Below are 16,843 nucleotides of genomic sequence, written 5' to 3' on the forward strand. Positions count from 1 at the left end.
TCATTCTGCTGTGGAATTCCATTCACTCAGCCCCCTGTGAACAAAATGATTCAACTATCTTGTTGCTTCTGCATTGAATGCAGCGTCAGCTGTCAACTTTAAGAGTACCGAACACTGCTATGAGCTGAGAACTTAAAGCAGTCCTGAAGGATTAAAAAAAGCTGTTGTTAAAAGCTATTTGTCATCAGAATTAAAATGCAAAACAAATTTAGGATGGTTTGTTCTTCTACATGGTTAAACTAAGCATAATATTTAAGCAGTTACTTAGCTATTATTGTGTATCCCTTACTCCTTGAAGAATAGCTGAGAAGCCTGAACTCAAGCTGAGGTTCTGTACAGAGGGGGCCTTTCTTATTGAGAGGAAGAACATCCCTGACAGACAGAAAGCAAAGCTAACTTTCACAGTATTCAGCAAATAAAGGACTAAACGCCGCTCTGAGGTGCTTGGTTATTCCCATTTTATAGATGCACAGAGATTCAGTGATGTGCCAAGGTCTTGCAGAGCAACTGGGATTCGAATCCAGCACTCTGAGGCCCAGTCCTTTGTTATAGACACGTGACCGGACTGCCTCAATAGTTAAAATAAAGAATACCCCCCCCCCCCAAAAAAAAAAATTGAGAAAAGGATGCAGATGAGGAAATGATTCAGTGAAGTAGTCGGGCCAAACTGTACTGGGACAGGTCCATTAACTCTGAAAATTCACATTTGATTCATTAACAGTTACATGAAGACAGATTATATATTTCATACTGTACATGCAGACTGGAATTGTTCTTATTCTACAAGGATATTTTAAATAGCAGAAAACCAATTGCCTAGTTTACTTTGGAAATTAGCCTACACTGTCACCACTTTTCTAACAAAGGATTTATATTTTGTTTTGTACTGCTTAATAAGTAACACTGAAGTAGAAATACTGCCATACATTCTTGACACTCTTTAAGGCCTATGAGACTGCAGTCCTGTTTATTCACAGCACAGATGCCTCTGCCACTATGCCCTAGAGCTGGGGGAAGGGAGGAATAGTTCAGTTGCTTTAATCTTCATGTTGTCTTCTGAGGCCACCATTGCCAATTAACACAGAGTTGGATGGGGACAGGGGTTGTAACATAGATTCTGGTCCCCTGGGAAGTGGACTGACCCCACCCACCAATTCATAGTCCTGCAACATGGCAGCTGCTTTCTGGAACTTTATGTGGACAGTCCCTGCCCTAAAGAGTACGTGTATACAGCACCTAGTACAATAATGCCGTGCTCTCAGGATGTTACCTGAATACTACTACTCAAAATTTAGTGGAATTTGAACCAATAAGCTCTGGGTAAATAACTTCCTGACCTTGTTTTAAAGTCAGTTCATTCCATTGCTGTGGTCTCACTTCTGGCTTGCTTTTGTAAGGATGGGAATTTTGATTGACTTTCCTGTCGCAGATGGTATAAACCTTACAGCTGGATCTGAGCTTGAGGCCGAGATGCCAGGGTTTGCTGGAAGAGGTGAAGTAATACAGGATGGGGTTCAGACAGCAGTTAAAACTGACCAGGGCCAAAGTGATCCGGCGCATTTTGTAAATGAACTGGTAATTCTGGATGAGCTGGATCTTCATCAGGAAGTGGAGCAGGTGAGTGAGGTGATAAGGGAGGAAGCACAGGGTACAGATGAGCAAGATCATGTAGATGGTCCTCAAGGCCTTCTTCTTGTGAATGCTGTGCTTGATCTGGCTGATCCGCTTGGCAATGAGTGGGTAGCTGATCAGGATGATGGCGAATGGGATGACAAAGCCAAACAGCAAAGCACAGACATTGTAGGGCAACATGCGTTGGGTCCAGCTGGTCACCGTGAAGTTCTCAAAGCAAGCGGTCGTGTTCCCTGTACCGTTGTTGTGCAGGGGCCCCCCAAGGATGAGTGGGATCATGACGCTTGCAGCAGCCAGCCAAAGCACCGTGACCACCATCAAGTAGTGGGTGACTTTGATCCTGAAGTAGATGAATGGGTGCAGCACTGCAATGTAACGATCCATGCAAATGCAGGTGAAGAAGGCAATGCTGAGGTAGATGTTGATGTAGTACAAGGTCCCAGTGATCCTACAAGCCATGTCCCCAAAGATCCAATTATTCTGGTTCAGGTGGTAGTGGATTTTAAAGGGCAATATACAAACAAACAAGGTATCTACTGCAGCCAGGTTGATGAGGTATACGTAGGAATGCGAGGTGTGGTTGACCCTGCAGGTCAACAGGAACAGAGCTAAGACATTTTCTAGCAGTCCCAGTACAAAGACAATGCTGTAGATGATAGTGAAGAGATGGTACTGGAAGTCTGCTTCCAAACCGGCATCATCTCTTGTTGCATTAGGCTGTCCCCCTGCCATGCTTTCTGCTGCAGGAGAAGGCAGTCTGTGGGGATAGCGTAGATGAGCCCCTTTGGAAAGGAGGATAAAGCAGTCTTTTTTTACCTTCAATAACGTCCAACGTTCAAGGAGCTCTCTGTCCTGTGGTTAGAACAAGAGTTGTGTTGTTACATCAGCCAGTTCTGGTTAAAAATGTTTTGAAGCTCAGTCAGATAAATAAGCATTGTGGTGGGGAAAGGGTGCTCCACAAAATTACCAGAAAAATATCACCTACAACAGGAGCAGAGTTGGAGATTAAGCAGCTGCAGGAGACCACTTACAGTAGCAAGTATAAAATATGTAAGGGATGCACCCGTTTAACTTCTGAGGTGCTGAAGTGTTAAACATTGGTCCGTCCTTTGACAGAGTTGTGCTGTACTGCTTATGACAATTCCTTGAAGTGAACACAGTGACCCCTGTGGGAGTGGGACTTGAGTTATTCCAGGGATTTGACGGTCTATGTACCATTTATTACCCTCGGGTTGTTTCACCAGATCACTCACTCTGTAAGCCTCTCTGCTGTGGTTTTAAACGGCAGGCAGGGGAAAGTGGGAAAGGCTTCAAGTTAAAACAGACACTGTGCGATTTAAAGCCCAGAACCAACTCCCGACTGAGGGCTAATGCCAGGCTATTGCTGCATGACTTTGCCACATGTCCCCTAATTCTGGGTGCCCAGCTTGGGCCAGTGTCTGAGTTCAAGGTGCTGAACCCCCCACAGCTCTGAATGAGACTAGGTGCTCAGCACTGGTGGAAGCTAGCTCCAAGCTTGCTGAGATTAGGCATCCAAATTTAGGACAGGTAGCATGATTTTGAGCATCAGACTGGGAGTTAGAGACCTGGGGTCTGTTCCAGGCAAGGCATTTTACCTCTCTGTGCCTTTTGCCATGCCCTCTCCTTGTCTTAGACAGCAAGCTCTTCAGGGCAGGGCTCGTTTCTCTCTACAGAGCCAAGCACAAGACCTGGATGCCAGGTAGGTGCTACTGTAATACAAATAACTTCTCAAAGCAATGGGGATCCACCTCCCTGGGGTGGTGAAATTTAATGCATTGTTTGTGAAGTGCGTGGGTGGCCCTCGGAAAGTAGAACATTGCTATTTATTATACTTTAAGGGGTACAGTCTCATCACACTTCCTGTCATTTGTACTGTTGTTACAAGAAGCACCGAAGATTATGACACGAGAGTGGGGGGGGGGGGAATAGTTTCACTCTGTGTTGTTAGACTTGCTGTTTGTCCTGTAGTGCCAATTTGTTTGCTCTGTTGGGGTGGGTCTTTCAGATAACGGAGGAGAAAAGGGGAAATAACTGCAAAACCAAGCAGTGGCAAACCAGGAGTAAAGGGCAGAATTCTCCTCTTCCTATTGAAGGTTCAGATTAACCAGATCTCTTTGGCAAGAGAATTTCACCAGAGCAGGAGCTAAACCTGCAGTAACAGCTCTATGATTTGACCCAGTTCCTGACAAGAAAGAGGGTGACTGAGAACACATCGCAGAAGGCCTAAAACAAACATACGGGATAATGCACAGAAACAAGGAGGGCTGCAATGGTTGTGGAGATACCTAAAATTTAATTCTCCATCTGAGGAGCAGCCAGGGTGAGCTGAATAAGTCAGTGATGTATGAGCGGAAAGGATGCAAACAAATTAATTAAGCAGCGAGGCTAAAGAATGGAAATAAGGTCGCAGGAGGAAAGGAAAGACACTAATTTTACTGCCCACTAACACAAGATGTGGGAGAGAGCAGACTGAGTCAGTAAGAGGTAGAGGTACCACCACGCAGGAAAATGCAGATCCCCCCCCCCCATATGTTCCATTTTTACATTTTGAAGTGACACCACCGACCCCTTCAAGTCAAAGAAAAATCGCAAATGCTCACCACTCAAGCAGTCTTAGTGTGAGACGTGACTAGCCAAGGCACAAAATCTACTTGCCCAACATTACCATGATGAAAAGAGAGACTAATGTTCTATTTGCCTCCTGCGAGTACAATTTTGCACAGCTGGGCTAAAGCTGCCATCTAAGTAGGGATCAGAAACTAGGCCTCCCCCACTGAAAGAGGATGGCAGCCTCTTCCATTCACCAGCCTCAGAAAAAGGAAGTGAAATGTATGCTGGAAGGGAGCTCATCCAGGTCAGCCCTTGGTGCTGACTTGGTAATTGGGTTTAGATCTCTACTTCCTTACAGTGAACCTGCTTTGGATTAATTATGGAAAAATGAGGATCAGAGAGGGAAGAAATAACTCACATAGGCCATTCCCTCAGAGGCTCTTTACAAACAATTTAGCATCACAATATTCCTAGGAGGTAAATAAATCAAGAATCTTCATTATATAGCAGGGGGTAGAGGTAACATAGGCCAAACATCAAAATGATTCTCCCAATCGCACAAAGCTAGGGGAAAGCACCTAGTTCCCCCGGTACACTGTCAACATCTCCCTATTGCAAACAAATTACATGGTTTGCTCCTGGTTCTCCCATTACCCTAAGGCCCCCGTCCTGCTAGTAAATCAGATGGTAAGGCCAGGATCTAAATGTCTTTAAAAAACAAATTGTTTCTGCCCTGTTGGTGCCAATTTTACTCCCTGCATTTCAGCTCAGATAATGGAACTCACCAGTGTGAGTTTCATTTGTCAAGCTTTCCCTGGTGCAAAATTTCTGGTTTGCAAACCTGAGGGTGAAGAGGAAAACGTCTGTTTTGACTGGGAGGGGGGAAAAAAAAAAGACGCTTCCATTGTTGGTGTTAATGGAAACATTTCCATTAGTCACAGGACAAACCTTATTTTACAAAATTTGAATTTTGGTTCAAATCTGATTTGATGGCATCCTATTTATAGCATCAGATATGCGACATTCCCTATACATCCAATTGGAAGGAATTAGCAATAACAAGATATTTAAAGCAAATAAAAAAAAATTAGTTACTATGTAAGCCCGTAGGTCACTTCCAAACATTGACCATGTGTGTTACAAAACTAATTCAGCCTGCTAGTTTGGAAAGGGGTTTTCCATCTAACGCAGCTTGTATTAACATGTGAGCATTCCTTTTTTTTTTAAATGCAGACACTAAAACAAGGACGGGAGTGGTTAAATGTTCTTACTTTTGAAGTGGAGATGTAAAGCACTAGCTTCAAAATGTGGAACTGACCAACTAATTCCAGATCCTTAGGCTAATTAAGTTGGGTTGTTCAATTATTGGACATACAGCCAACAGATAATTGTTTTCATTTTACCACAAGTTGTGTTTTTTTGTTTTTTTCTGGGGGGAGACCATCTGTAAAGAAACTGTAATTTTAGAGCCTGCACTTGTGGATGAGTTGACAGCCACCCATCGGCTGCCATTTGCCCTTGTTCTGCGCCACACGGCATCACATAACAAATCCAGATACGGAAGTAATAGAAACAAACTTACTCACCAGCCCAGACCATTTTATTTGAAAAATGCAACGAAGCCACGGGATCCTCTGAAGACTCTTCACGAAGCAGAGGTTTGATGCTGAACTCTCCTGTCTGAAGCGTAGCACCAGAACAAGTTACCTTGCAAAGCATCCAACAAAACCCACCCACTTTGCTCTGCAGACAGAAACCACAGGAAGTGAAGAGCTAATGCTATTCAAGCAGCTGCATGAAGTAGTGGTAAGACATCAATAGACACCACCCCTACTGAGAGACCCATGATAACCTTCCCGGCTCTGTGAAAGAGATGGTGTGGCATTTTCTAGGTCTCCTTGGAAGTGCAAGGGGAATGGTTAGTGCTAAGAAAGCAACTCACCTTGTGCCATCGGGATTAGAAACTCAAGAAATAAATTAGGTAGGAGCCAATGTGCTGTGCATGAAGGGAGAGAATAAAGTGGAAAATTCTTACCTCTCCAGCCGTGGGTGGAAGAAGCCGAGTCCATCGATAAACCTGCTACTAGCAACAACAGGCAGGGAATGAAATACTTTTTCACCATCACAAACTCAGACCCCTGGCTGTCAAAGAGTTAATGCGCTTTGCATAATCTTGCAACTCAATAGTAAAGAGGATTTTTAACGTGTCTGACTGAGTTACTGGGGATCTAGTCCAACCACCCCATAACAAATGCACCCTCTTACTTTGAGGCGCTGGGTTCTGAATGCCAGCCCTACAGTCAAGGAGACACGTTGTCTTAGGGTCTTAGTGTTTCATCTCACTCCCTGTACAATATCACAAGCCCACACTGTTCCCCAGCAACCAAAAGTATCACAGCCCAGACCAACCTAAACTATTTGTGCCACAGGGGGCGAACAGGAAGGACCAAGATGCACCACTGGCCGAGATCCCCACAAGGGCAGGGAAATGGCTAAGTGAGATAGGGTAGAGGAAGGTGAAAACAAAGCCAAATTTGCTGCCAATCAGACCCTCTCTCTGGCCAGGTGCATTGGTCCCTCTCAATAATTGCAACCCAGGCACCTGTGGAGGAGGGGGGGGCTAATGAATGAAGTTGACAGTGGGCACCTTAAATGTGCACAAAGCACAATTTTTGCAGCAGGACCCGGACAATCACTAGTATTTAGCTGAGCGATGGTTATTTTTCTTTTTGGAAAGGCCACAAGACACGAAAGTTTGTGTCTGAGCAATAAACTGAGCCCCAAGACACCACAAAAAGAGTAAAAGGCAGCGTGAGATGCTGTTATAACTCCTGTTTCATGCTCGCTGCCTAAAACTTTTGCCACAAAAAAGAGCTATTGCGTGATAACACACAGCAAAACAGCCCAGCCTCAAGCACACGGCGGGCTGATGGTTAGCTCCCAACTGATGTCCGTGCACAACACCTCTGGTCCCAGGTACTCAACTGCCTGTACAGAGGCATTTGCAAACAGCAGCCTACTCAGGAAAGGCTGGTGTTTTGGTGCCATGCATGAGCCAGCCCAATCAACAGGCGACATGATGCTGCTTGTATCAGACCTAGTCATAAAACAGGCAAAAACGGGAGGTTTAAAAATGATCCTGTTTAATTAAAAAAAAAAGTACCTTTGTGTCCTCCATCACGCTCTGCTTCTGTGTTATGACTCAGGTGCGCTCTGTGCATTGATAAGATCACACCCCATCCGCAGCTCACAATGCTGAAGCTACCCAAGAGCAAGCTGGAGCCTATTTTGCTTCCTGCAGCTAACCCAGCAATTTCATTCAGATTCTGGAGTCGTTGCTGGTGGTGGACATGGAAACAGCGTGATTTTTTGGCTCAAGCCAGATGAGCCAGCAGTGTGGAGAATAAGGTCCCACGCTTCTGCCACCCAGTAGCTGGTCTGAGACTACTGACCTTGAGGAGAGAGATGAACCGCAGCTTCCTCGATGGGATAAAGTAGGCCTTGATCATGCAACGGCCGCAGCAACCAGTCCCCCCCGTGACGCACCCAGAATCCTCTGCACCAGCGCATCAGCGGAGGCAGCGCAGGAAGCACTAGTTTCTGGGGTGTGGACGGGTAGCTGAGCTCGGCTAAAGCTAATAGTACGTTATTCCCACCCTTCGGGCAATTGCTGGCAGCCGCCGAGCAACATTATGGTCTACAACTGAGAACGTCTGGCTCATGACGTAACCCACCCAGCTGTAGGAAGAAGGCAGGAGAGGTGGGGGCGTTTACACGTAAATCATAATACAGAAATGACCATGTCTCCTGCTACTCTGGAAGAGGACTGGCGTTACAAAGAAGAGGGGTAGAGTGGAGACGGGGGTTTCCCTGCTGTGGTGTGACCCCCATTCTGCAGCCGTGTCTCTGAGAAGTGACACCCCTCCACCCACACAGACCCCTTCCCCCTGTGTTGGTGGAGGCTGCGGGAAGACAGTATGTGAGCGTGTGGCCAGTGCTAGGAGCCAAAGCTCTTAGAATCGACAAACCAACCGCCTGCCCGTCACCCAGTCACCACTCCTGCCATCCTGGCAGCCTCTGGGCACGTGGACAAATGATGTGGCGTTGCCTCGAGCCGTAATCAGTGGGGTTTATTGAGAAATGGCCGCCTAGCAGCATACAAAGCGAGTGCTGGAAATCTCCGCTGCACAGCCGCCAACAACGAAGTCCTTTCAGGCACGGCTGCACGTCTCACTCTCACAGAGCCGCTATTCTGCCGCGTTACCTTCTTCCTCCACGGCTGCGAGGAGAAAAAGGGAAAACATTGATACGGAAAGAAAGAAAAGGCCAGGCCCACCTGAAAACACTTAAGTTTCTGTGTTTCTTCATTTCCTGCCTGGGCTCCGTCCCCACGAACACGGGCAGATGGCCGTGCAGCGCTGCAGCCAGCGCTTCTTGGGAGACGTGCCATTGGAACGGGCCAAAAACGACAGGCTGCAAGTGTTTCCAAGGCCAGCCCCTGAGTTCTGCTTTGTCTCCGGTGTTGCTCTTTGTTTCCCTGCTGCTCGTTCTCTAAATCCCACTGTGGCACCGCCAAGAAAAATGAAACTTAAGCCCAGTTTAACAGAGCCTGGGGGAGCCTTGACAGCTTTATCCCGGGGAGGGCCAGTGGGGCTAGCGGCCATGGGCGCTCTGTGTACATCCTTCGTACCAGCTCGCCCTGGGCCTGGAGGGAATCACCGGCTAAAGAGGAGAGGAAGAGTCTATAGTGAGCTGCAGAGGGAGGAAGTGGCTCACGGGGAGGGCACTCCAGGGAGATGGGGGGGGCCCCAGCTGGAGCCAGAAGCCCACTTGCCATCCCCTCACTGCCTGTAGAAGGTGATTTATTTTAGTTTATTCACGGCTGCTGACGTGTGCCTGGGGACAGCGCTGGGATCTGAAGCATTCTCAACACAGCACAGGAATACAGGTTACACAAGCTTCCCCATATTGCTGCCCTCAACTGACCTGGTCAGATAGGGCCCAGTTTTGTGTAGCTGTCAGGACACCTGGGTGCTACTCCCCGCTTCTGCCACGGTTCCCACATGACCTGGGGCAAATCACTTTTACCTCAGTTTCCCCATCTGTAGAACGTGGGCAATAACACACATCTTTGTAAAGGGCTCTGAGAGCTCTGGATGAAATAGCGCCATTAGTTACTCTAGGATTGTATCATTCACAATGGTGGCTCGCATTTCCTTGTCACTACGGGAACGCTAGCAGCAAGAGTGAGCTAGAAAGTAATTTGATGCCCCCTCCTCCTCTCTCGGAGTTTATCACTAATCTCATCAGATGCAAGTAAGCATGTTTGGCGGCAAAGATTTAATTTATTCCCTTTAATGAGATACTAACACAGAATGCTGTATTCGATTTAGAAACAATGTAGGCTTTGCCCCAGCAAGACTTCATCTTATCACACTCTGCCTGCAATAAAATCGCTTGCCTCGTTCAAAACATTTATTATCCTCTGTCCCTCAAGGGGATATGAATTTTGTATTGTATTAATTTACAATCTTCTAAGAGAGAGTTGGGCTTCCCCCTCGCAACTTCATCAGTCTGTACTTGACATAAACAGCTTTAAAAAGATATCATGTCCACGATCACAGGGGCAACCTGGATTTCTGTCTCCTCTTCCGTACAGGTTAAGCAGCAGGCCTGATCATTACAGGGTCTGTGCAGTAACAGCACAGTGAGAGGTGTGAATGAAGGCGCAAGCAAATTTGGATGGCACCCACTGTCCTTCTCTGCTCGCTATTATATATTTGAAGAGGGTAGTAAATCTACTGGTTGAAGCTAGAGACAGAGTCTGGAATCCTGGGTTCTGTTCCTATCTCTGGGAAGGAAAGGGTCAGGTAGTTAGAGCAGGGGACAAGGTGCCCGAATTACTGGGTTCTAGTCTTCACTCTACCACTGATTTGCTCTGTGACATTAAGCAAGTTGCTGCACCTTCTTGTGCCTCAGTTTCCTTCTCAAAATGGCCATAACACGGCATTAGTAGTTCATTGGTACTGATACAGCCCTTTTCATCTAAGGATCTCAAAGCCCTTTGCAAACATTATTGCAAACGAACAAAGGCGGAGATCGACCAGGAAACACACCACTCGATGATGTCAAATGGCAGCGAGCGCCCGGGTATGCCTTTGGCACTCACTGGAACGTGGCTCTAAACAGCCTGTCAGATAAATAATGGGTCAGACGGTTTCGAAGGAAGGCTGGTGCCAGTTATTGCTCCCCTCAGAGGCAGATCCGATGCCACTGAAGGAGTCTTGCCCTGCCTGGGTTCACGTACCAGCTTCGTCGTACTCCACGGATTTTAGGAAGAGTCCAGCTGCCGGAGCTATGGTGTTCAGTGGATAAGCCAGCGGGTCTCTACACTCTAACAGTTCCTTTATATGAGAAGGAGCTAGCTTCCCTTGCCCGACTGCTACCAGAGCTCCTGCCATCCTCCGTACCTGAGACAACAGAGAACACGGCTTAGAAATACCGCCCGGTTGTCGTCCTTGCAAAAAGCAGATGTTAATAACCCTCTGCACGGCACCGGCACTTTCTGTTTAAACCAGCAGGGACATGCAACTTCCCATAACTCAAGAGGCCCACGCGAATTCCATCACTGGCCACTGGTAAATTAAGCCCCTTCGCTCAAAGGAAGGTCGGCTAAACCAGCCCTGCCGTCACATGTTGTGTGTCGGCTTCTCCTGCAGGCCTCCTTAGTTGCCACCACTCGCTGAGGTATCTCCCTGCCCAGCTAGCTGGGGGAAGCTCCCGTCACAAAGGGTATTTTGGAGACTGGAGCGCTCTCTGTGCGCACAGCACAGCGGTGAGACTGCCTGTTTCCCTCGTCCCAGCTAGCCCATGTGCCTCAGTCCGGTCCCAAAGGGCAAGTGTCTTATTTAGCAGGGCGCTGGGCATCTCCTGCCCCACTCGGAGGTGCCCTGGGATGGCAGGCAGCAGTGACACCTCCCAGTAGCACAAATCAGCACAGTGACCTCCAGTGGCCAAAGGAGGAGGGGCGAACGGCTGGCAAAATTCTGGGGACGCCTGCGTTATATCGTGAGACAACCGCCCCTGGCAAACCAGGACGCTCGCGATGACACTGAATGCGGGGGACACTAGTCTTTCTCTAAATCCTGCTGTGGCACCTCCAAGAGAACTCCCAGACACAGCTTAGGAAGGCAGCAAGCCGGTCCCTGGTAGCCAAAAGGTTGAGAAACACTTGGCTACGCAGCAATGCTGCCTCTAACCAGAGAACACGCGTGGGCAGCGAGAAAGCTGAGCAGAGGCAGGGGCGCAGCAGCGCCCACACATCTCTCTGCGGCAGGAAACTAACGAGCACCTGACACAGCTGGGCTTTCAAACGCAAGTTACGCAACAGCATTTCCAGGCGGGGGAGACTTGGGGGCTTGTTTCTCTCTCAAAAAGTCAGTGAGTCAGGCGAGGAGGAGGAGGAAACGCCCCCACAGCCAGCAATGTGATATTTCAAACACGCCTCTATAAAACCTTCCCCCTGCCGCTCACCGATTTCATCCACGCCGGGAGGAATCGAGCGCTACACGGAGAATCTTGCCCTCACCCACCATCTTTGTAGCATGCCAATCACCTGAGCATCTTCTCGTCGGTTATTTTTTGCCAAGGTCCAAATTTCTTGGTCAAGGTCTAGTCAAGGTCCTGACTCCAGAAAAATTTTTAAAAACCCAACAACGATAAAGATAATAAAGAGGTTTCATGGTCCATTCAAAAGCGTCTGGCAGTCCGGATTTGGCCCGTGGTCCACGACTACCCCTCTTCCAGGGACAGGGAAGGAAAGGACAACTCTTAGCCTAGAAGAGAAGTGGCTGCGGAGGTGCCTCTGACACTTGCATCTGCCAGTGCCTCCTGCTCCCACGATGTCCATCTCTGGTGGCAAGGTCAGCAGCCCCCTAAGCCAGAGGTACCGATCTTCTCTGCAGACAGGCCAATGCCCACTTACAGTAGCTATATTAACACGAGTGGTCACAGCGCGACAGCTCCTCTGCAAAAAGTGAACGTCTGCCAACATGCAGGAGAAGCAAAACTAAAAACTAGAGCACCAAAGATGCGTGTAGGAATGAGGACGCGCTGTCACTAGTTGAGAGACAGCATCTGATAGATTGTAAGCTCATTGGGGCAGGGCCATCTTTTTCATCTTGTACAACGCTTGGTACACTGGGCTTGGTTTCCATAAGGCTGCTAGGAAGTGAAACCCATTGGTGGGTTTTTCAAGGCACCTACTGTCCAAGTTACACACCGGTGCTGGACAGATGTCAGGGCCAGCAAACAAGCAGCCAGACTGCAGCGCAATCAGCAACAGCTGTGCCCGTTTCCTCTCCAGGCAAAGCCATAGTGGGGGCAGGAGCCCGGGCGTCGGCAGTGATCCAATCAGAGCTCACAGTACAGCTGGGGAGGGACCTTTACAGCCCCCACAAGAGTTAATGCACAACATGGAAACTCCCCACCCATTCGTGCTAGCATCACATCCGCCAGCGTCCCTTTAAGGCTGTTGGACAGAATCAGAAGGGAAGCCGGACCCTGCAGGAGGGATGCTCAGTGCTTTCTGAATATCGGGCCCTCTTAAGGCATCTCAAAGTGGGCACCCAAGGTCACCTCTGAAAGTCCCACATTGGCTTTTCCAAAGCCATGGCCATGCAGGCTGCCACTGAGCCCTCGTAGGACATGGCGGTCCCCGCCCCAGACAGCTCGTGGGCGACCAGACAAGCTGTAAGAGGTGGATGAAACGAACCAGGAGTCAATCAGTAGCAGAGCTCTGGACATGCCCAATGCCCAGCTGTTAGCCCAGCTTTCTGTTGTGAGAGCCGACGTGGTAGCCATGAGCCACAAAACCAAGGGGATAGTCAGCGGGTGCGGTGAGGGCTCTGTACCTCTCAGGGCTAAGGCCTTTTGCCCCTCCTGGCTGCCTTTACATGGGCAAAGCTAGCCCAGTGGGGTCCAGAGGGGTTGGGAAGGACTGTAGAAATACTAGCCACGATTAAGCCTTTGATCAGGCCCCTAACAAGAGAGGACACTTCCATTTTGTGGTTATGCAAAAATGGACACTAAAAAATTACCTGCTCCCTTTTATATTCCTGGCAGCCTGTCATTAGCCGTGTAGCTGTCTCCTCCCCGGCTGCCAGTCAGCTCCCGCACTGCCTTCGCCCACATGACTCCAGGGGAGAATTATTCCAGCATCCATGCCACGAAAAGCTGCCTCTCACTGCCTTCTGTGCCTGTCTATGATCTCTTTCTATTACACCCCAAGGTGATGGCTTAGCGGTCTCAGCAGAAGATTTTAAATACCTGGTCTCCCTTCACCCACAGGTAAGAATCAGAGCAGGATTAACTGAGATTTTGCACACAAATTCAATTGCAGGCAGCTAAGCGTGTGCAGGGTTTTCGTATGAACTCTTAAAAACCAAGGTCCTGTCTGGCTATGAAAGATCCTAGGACATCTTTCATAAGAACAGCGCTTGCCCTGGTGTCTTCCCTCTCACTGTCATGCCCGGTGTTCCTCGCTGCTGCCCACCAACCCAGAGGTAGCTGCATCGCAGCTCCCAGGGCTGTTGGCTGTGCATACACAGTTAGGGAAGCATTTTGTGATAAAAACTGCTGGCAAAATTGGAATTCTATCACCGCTAATCACTTGGCATCAGAGGTTTCCAGCCATCAGGATCCTCCTTTTTAGGTGACCTGCAGAGGTGGAAATAAAATGATGCTGGTACCCTTTTAATTTTTTAACTTCTTTATGGTGCCACCCGATAATGAAAAAAAAAAAAAAAGGAAATATCAGGAATATCATGTCTGTTTTTGCTGAAGGAGCCGAAAACCTGAGTTGGAACTTCCTCAGCCCTTATCTGAACTTTAACAAAAAGGTTTTTTCTCCCAGCTGTTTGGGAGCGGGGGGGTCAGGCCCGGATCTTAGGGAAGCGATTGGGAGTTCATCCCTTGTGTTCACTGTCCATTGGAACAGCCGCTCCAGCATCCCTAGAACTCTGCAACGCACACAAGCCCCTAACCCAGTTGTTCCCAACCTGTGGCCCACAGGCCAAAAGTGGCCTGCAGGGTCTTTCAGAGTGGCCCGCAGATCCCCTCCCGCTGGCTGCAGAAGGGAACCGTTGCCTAACTACCCAGGCGGAGCGCGTTGCTGGTGCAGGCTCCTTGTCGCAGCCAAGGGGACGGGAGATCAGCGCTCCCCTCCCCTTGGCCGTAGCAGGGAGCATGGAAAATGCTCCGCGTAGGTCAGGCGCTGGGGTCCCTGCTGGAGCCAGAGTGAGGGGAGCGCTGATCTCCCGTCCCCCTGCCTGCAGAAGGGAGCCACTGCCTAGGGACCGAGGTGGAGTGCACGGTTTCCCAGCTGCAGCCAGGGGGATGGGAGATCTTCTTCACAGAACTCCTTCCCTCTGGCTGCAGAAGGAAGGGGGAAAGCTGCTGGTGGAGACTGGTGGCCCTCGAGCCAAAAAGGCTGGGAACCACTGCACTAACACGTAATTCCAACTGGCCCGCTGGCGACCAGCCGTTCGAGCTGGGCGCAGTGTTTGGTGAGGTTCCCCCCCTATACTGCCCGAACTGTCTGTCTGTTATCCCAGGCACTGAGAGGAAAGCTACCGTGCAGCCTCGGGGGAGACACCAGGTCTAGTGTTCCAGATGCTCACAACGGCCTGTGTGTCACACATTGCCAGGCTGAGGAGTAACACTGCCATTCTGAGTTGGGCCACGTAACATGCTGCAGAGACAGCACTTGCTTGTGGGTTTAACTTGTACCCCACCGCTGCTATCTCATCACCTCATCTCGCCCAGTCACTCTCCAGATTTTCCACCAGCCTCTGATTTTGAGCACCTACCTGATTTCACCGGCGACACATAATACAGACCAAATTTGTACGAGGGAATCAAATCAAACTCACAGGCGCCAAGCTGCCACATTTACAGCTGTTGTGCAAAAACAAGTCCACTTCTGTATGTTGTGCCTGCACCGAAGAGAAGGCTAGGGCTAATATCTAAGGTATATTTCTATTTGTTTTAGTTATAGAATCACAGAACTGGAAGGGACCTCGAGAGGTCATGCAGCCTAGTCCCCTGCACTCAAGGCAGGACTAACTATTATCTAGACCATCCCTGACAGGTGTTTGTCTAACCTGCTCTTAAAAATCTCCAATGATGCAAATTCCACAACCTCCCTAGGCAATTTATTCCAGTGCTAAATTACCCTGACAGTTAGGAAGGTTTTCCTAATGTCCAACCTAAACTCTCCTTTCTGCAATTTAAACCCATTACTTCTTGTCCTGTCCTCAGAGGTTAAGGAGAACAATTTTTTCTCCCTCCTCCTTGGAACAACCTTTTATGTACTTGAAAACTGTTGTCATGTCCCCTCGGTCTTCTATTCGGCTGTTTGTGCCCTTCAAATGAAGAAACAAATTTAAAGCGAATCCTGCAGAGACCTAAGCACAACACTATAAAAGAGCAGGAAACGATTATCCAGGAGGTTGCATTTACGGTGGAGTAAACTGAAGTCCATTGAGCAACTAATCTGGTTTGTCTTTGTTAAACCTATGCACAGGTCAAACAAGAGAGGAGTTATTTATATCAAGACAAAACACCATCACTCTCCCACTAATGCCTTAATCCAATTAAACCTGCCGGCTCCCAGGGCACTTAGCAAAGTGGGGTTTGGTTTCTCTCTCTAAATTTTCAGATTGATGGGCCAACACAGCACTGACATGTTTTATGAATCTTCCCTGCTCAAGACAGCTAGGTCTTTTCCATCTCTACCTGCCAAGATCCTACATTTCAGCATGGATAAAACAAGCCCATATTAGCTGAATCTGACAGAAGAGCGAAGAAACAACACATCCAGACACATGCCATTTTACATTGTCCCACTAGAGGTCACTGCCTGCCGTGCATCTAACTTCGATGCCTCGGTGTTTCAGGTTTGCCTGATTTAAAGGCAGGCTACCCCTCGGGATCTGGGATAGCCACAGGCCCCGATCTCCTCATCAGCTTCATGTTACACAGGGGGCAAACAAATCACACTCCCTGTGACAATTCTCCTGGCACCCTGCTTCCCTTGTAAAATGCATCCTGATTGCAGTAACGGAGAGGTTGGTGCAAAGGGTTCAAAGCTGAGCTGGGTTTCTGCAGGGATGGGAGAGGCTGTGATAACAGGTCGCATGAGATAGAGTTGGGCAGCGATGGAGCTTAGACGGTGTATGTGGGGGGAACCTCCTGTCTCATGCCTGAAACGCTCCTTTTGAGGGAGAGACGCTCTCACTCTCAATTGTCCTTTCCAGGAACATCTAACGGGCCTGAAATACGTCCTTTCCAGGTCACGCCCCTCTGGCTGCTCAGTCGCTGGGCGTTCACCGTCAGGGCGTTTAAGAAGCTGCTCGGCCCACGATGAAAACAAAGCTAGTTTGCCGTAATGGAATCCAAAAGAGCTGCTTATTGTTCCCACAAAAAAGACCGACCATCCCTCTCTCTGCAGTTCCCTGCTGCCAGAACCTGACCATCGCTGAGACCCACAGACCAAGAATTGCCAACTCTTTCCTAACAATGAGAGCCATTGAACTGCGGAGCAGTCTCGCCCGGGGGGGGGATGTGGTGAAAACCCTAC

General features: G+C 48.7%; 2 protein-coding genes across 5 annotated transcripts in view; both read right to left on the reverse strand.

The window, feature by feature from the left end:
• Nucleotides 1-633: 633 nt before the first annotated feature.
• On the reverse strand, nucleotides 634-6,675 carry LOC137165492 (lysophosphatidic acid receptor 6-like). The gene is made up of 2 exons (XM_067566783.1): nucleotides 5,790-6,675; nucleotides 634-2,484 (listed from the first exon to the last, which is right to left on the reverse strand). The coding sequence occupies exon 2, from the start codon at nucleotides 2,362-2,364 to the stop codon at nucleotides 1,285-1,287; it is 1,080 nt and encodes a 359-aa protein (XP_067422884.1). The 5' UTR covers nucleotides 2,365-2,484; nucleotides 5,790-6,675; the 3' UTR covers nucleotides 634-1,284.
• Nucleotides 6,676-8,116: 1,441 nt separating this feature from the next.
• PUSL1 (pseudouridine synthase like 1) overlaps nucleotides 8,117-16,843 on the reverse strand; it is a 67,723-nt gene continuing 58,996 nt past the window's right edge. For 3 of the 4 annotated variants that reach the window (XM_067567258.1, XM_067567259.1, XM_067567256.1), the window contains 2 exons: nucleotides 10,511-10,673; nucleotides 8,313-8,482 (listed from right to left, as the gene is read on the reverse strand). In XM_067567258.1, the coding sequence (XP_067423359.1) occupies nucleotides 8,451-8,482; nucleotides 10,511-10,673 (195 nt within the window). In that variant the 3' untranslated portion in view covers nucleotides 8,313-8,450. Of the gene's footprint in view, nucleotides 8,483-10,510; nucleotides 10,674-16,843 lie in introns of all 4 variants that reach the window. The other variant, XM_067567257.1, reaches the window with a different exon arrangement.

This window comes from Emydura macquarii, unplaced genomic scaffold (assembly GCF_026122565.2).
Source record: "Emydura macquarii macquarii isolate MOO-44397 ecotype Brisbane River unplaced genomic scaffold, CSIRO-AGI_Emac_v2 contig_2768, whole genome shotgun sequence".
NCBI lineage: Eukaryota > Metazoa > Chordata > Testudines > Chelidae > Emydura > Emydura macquarii.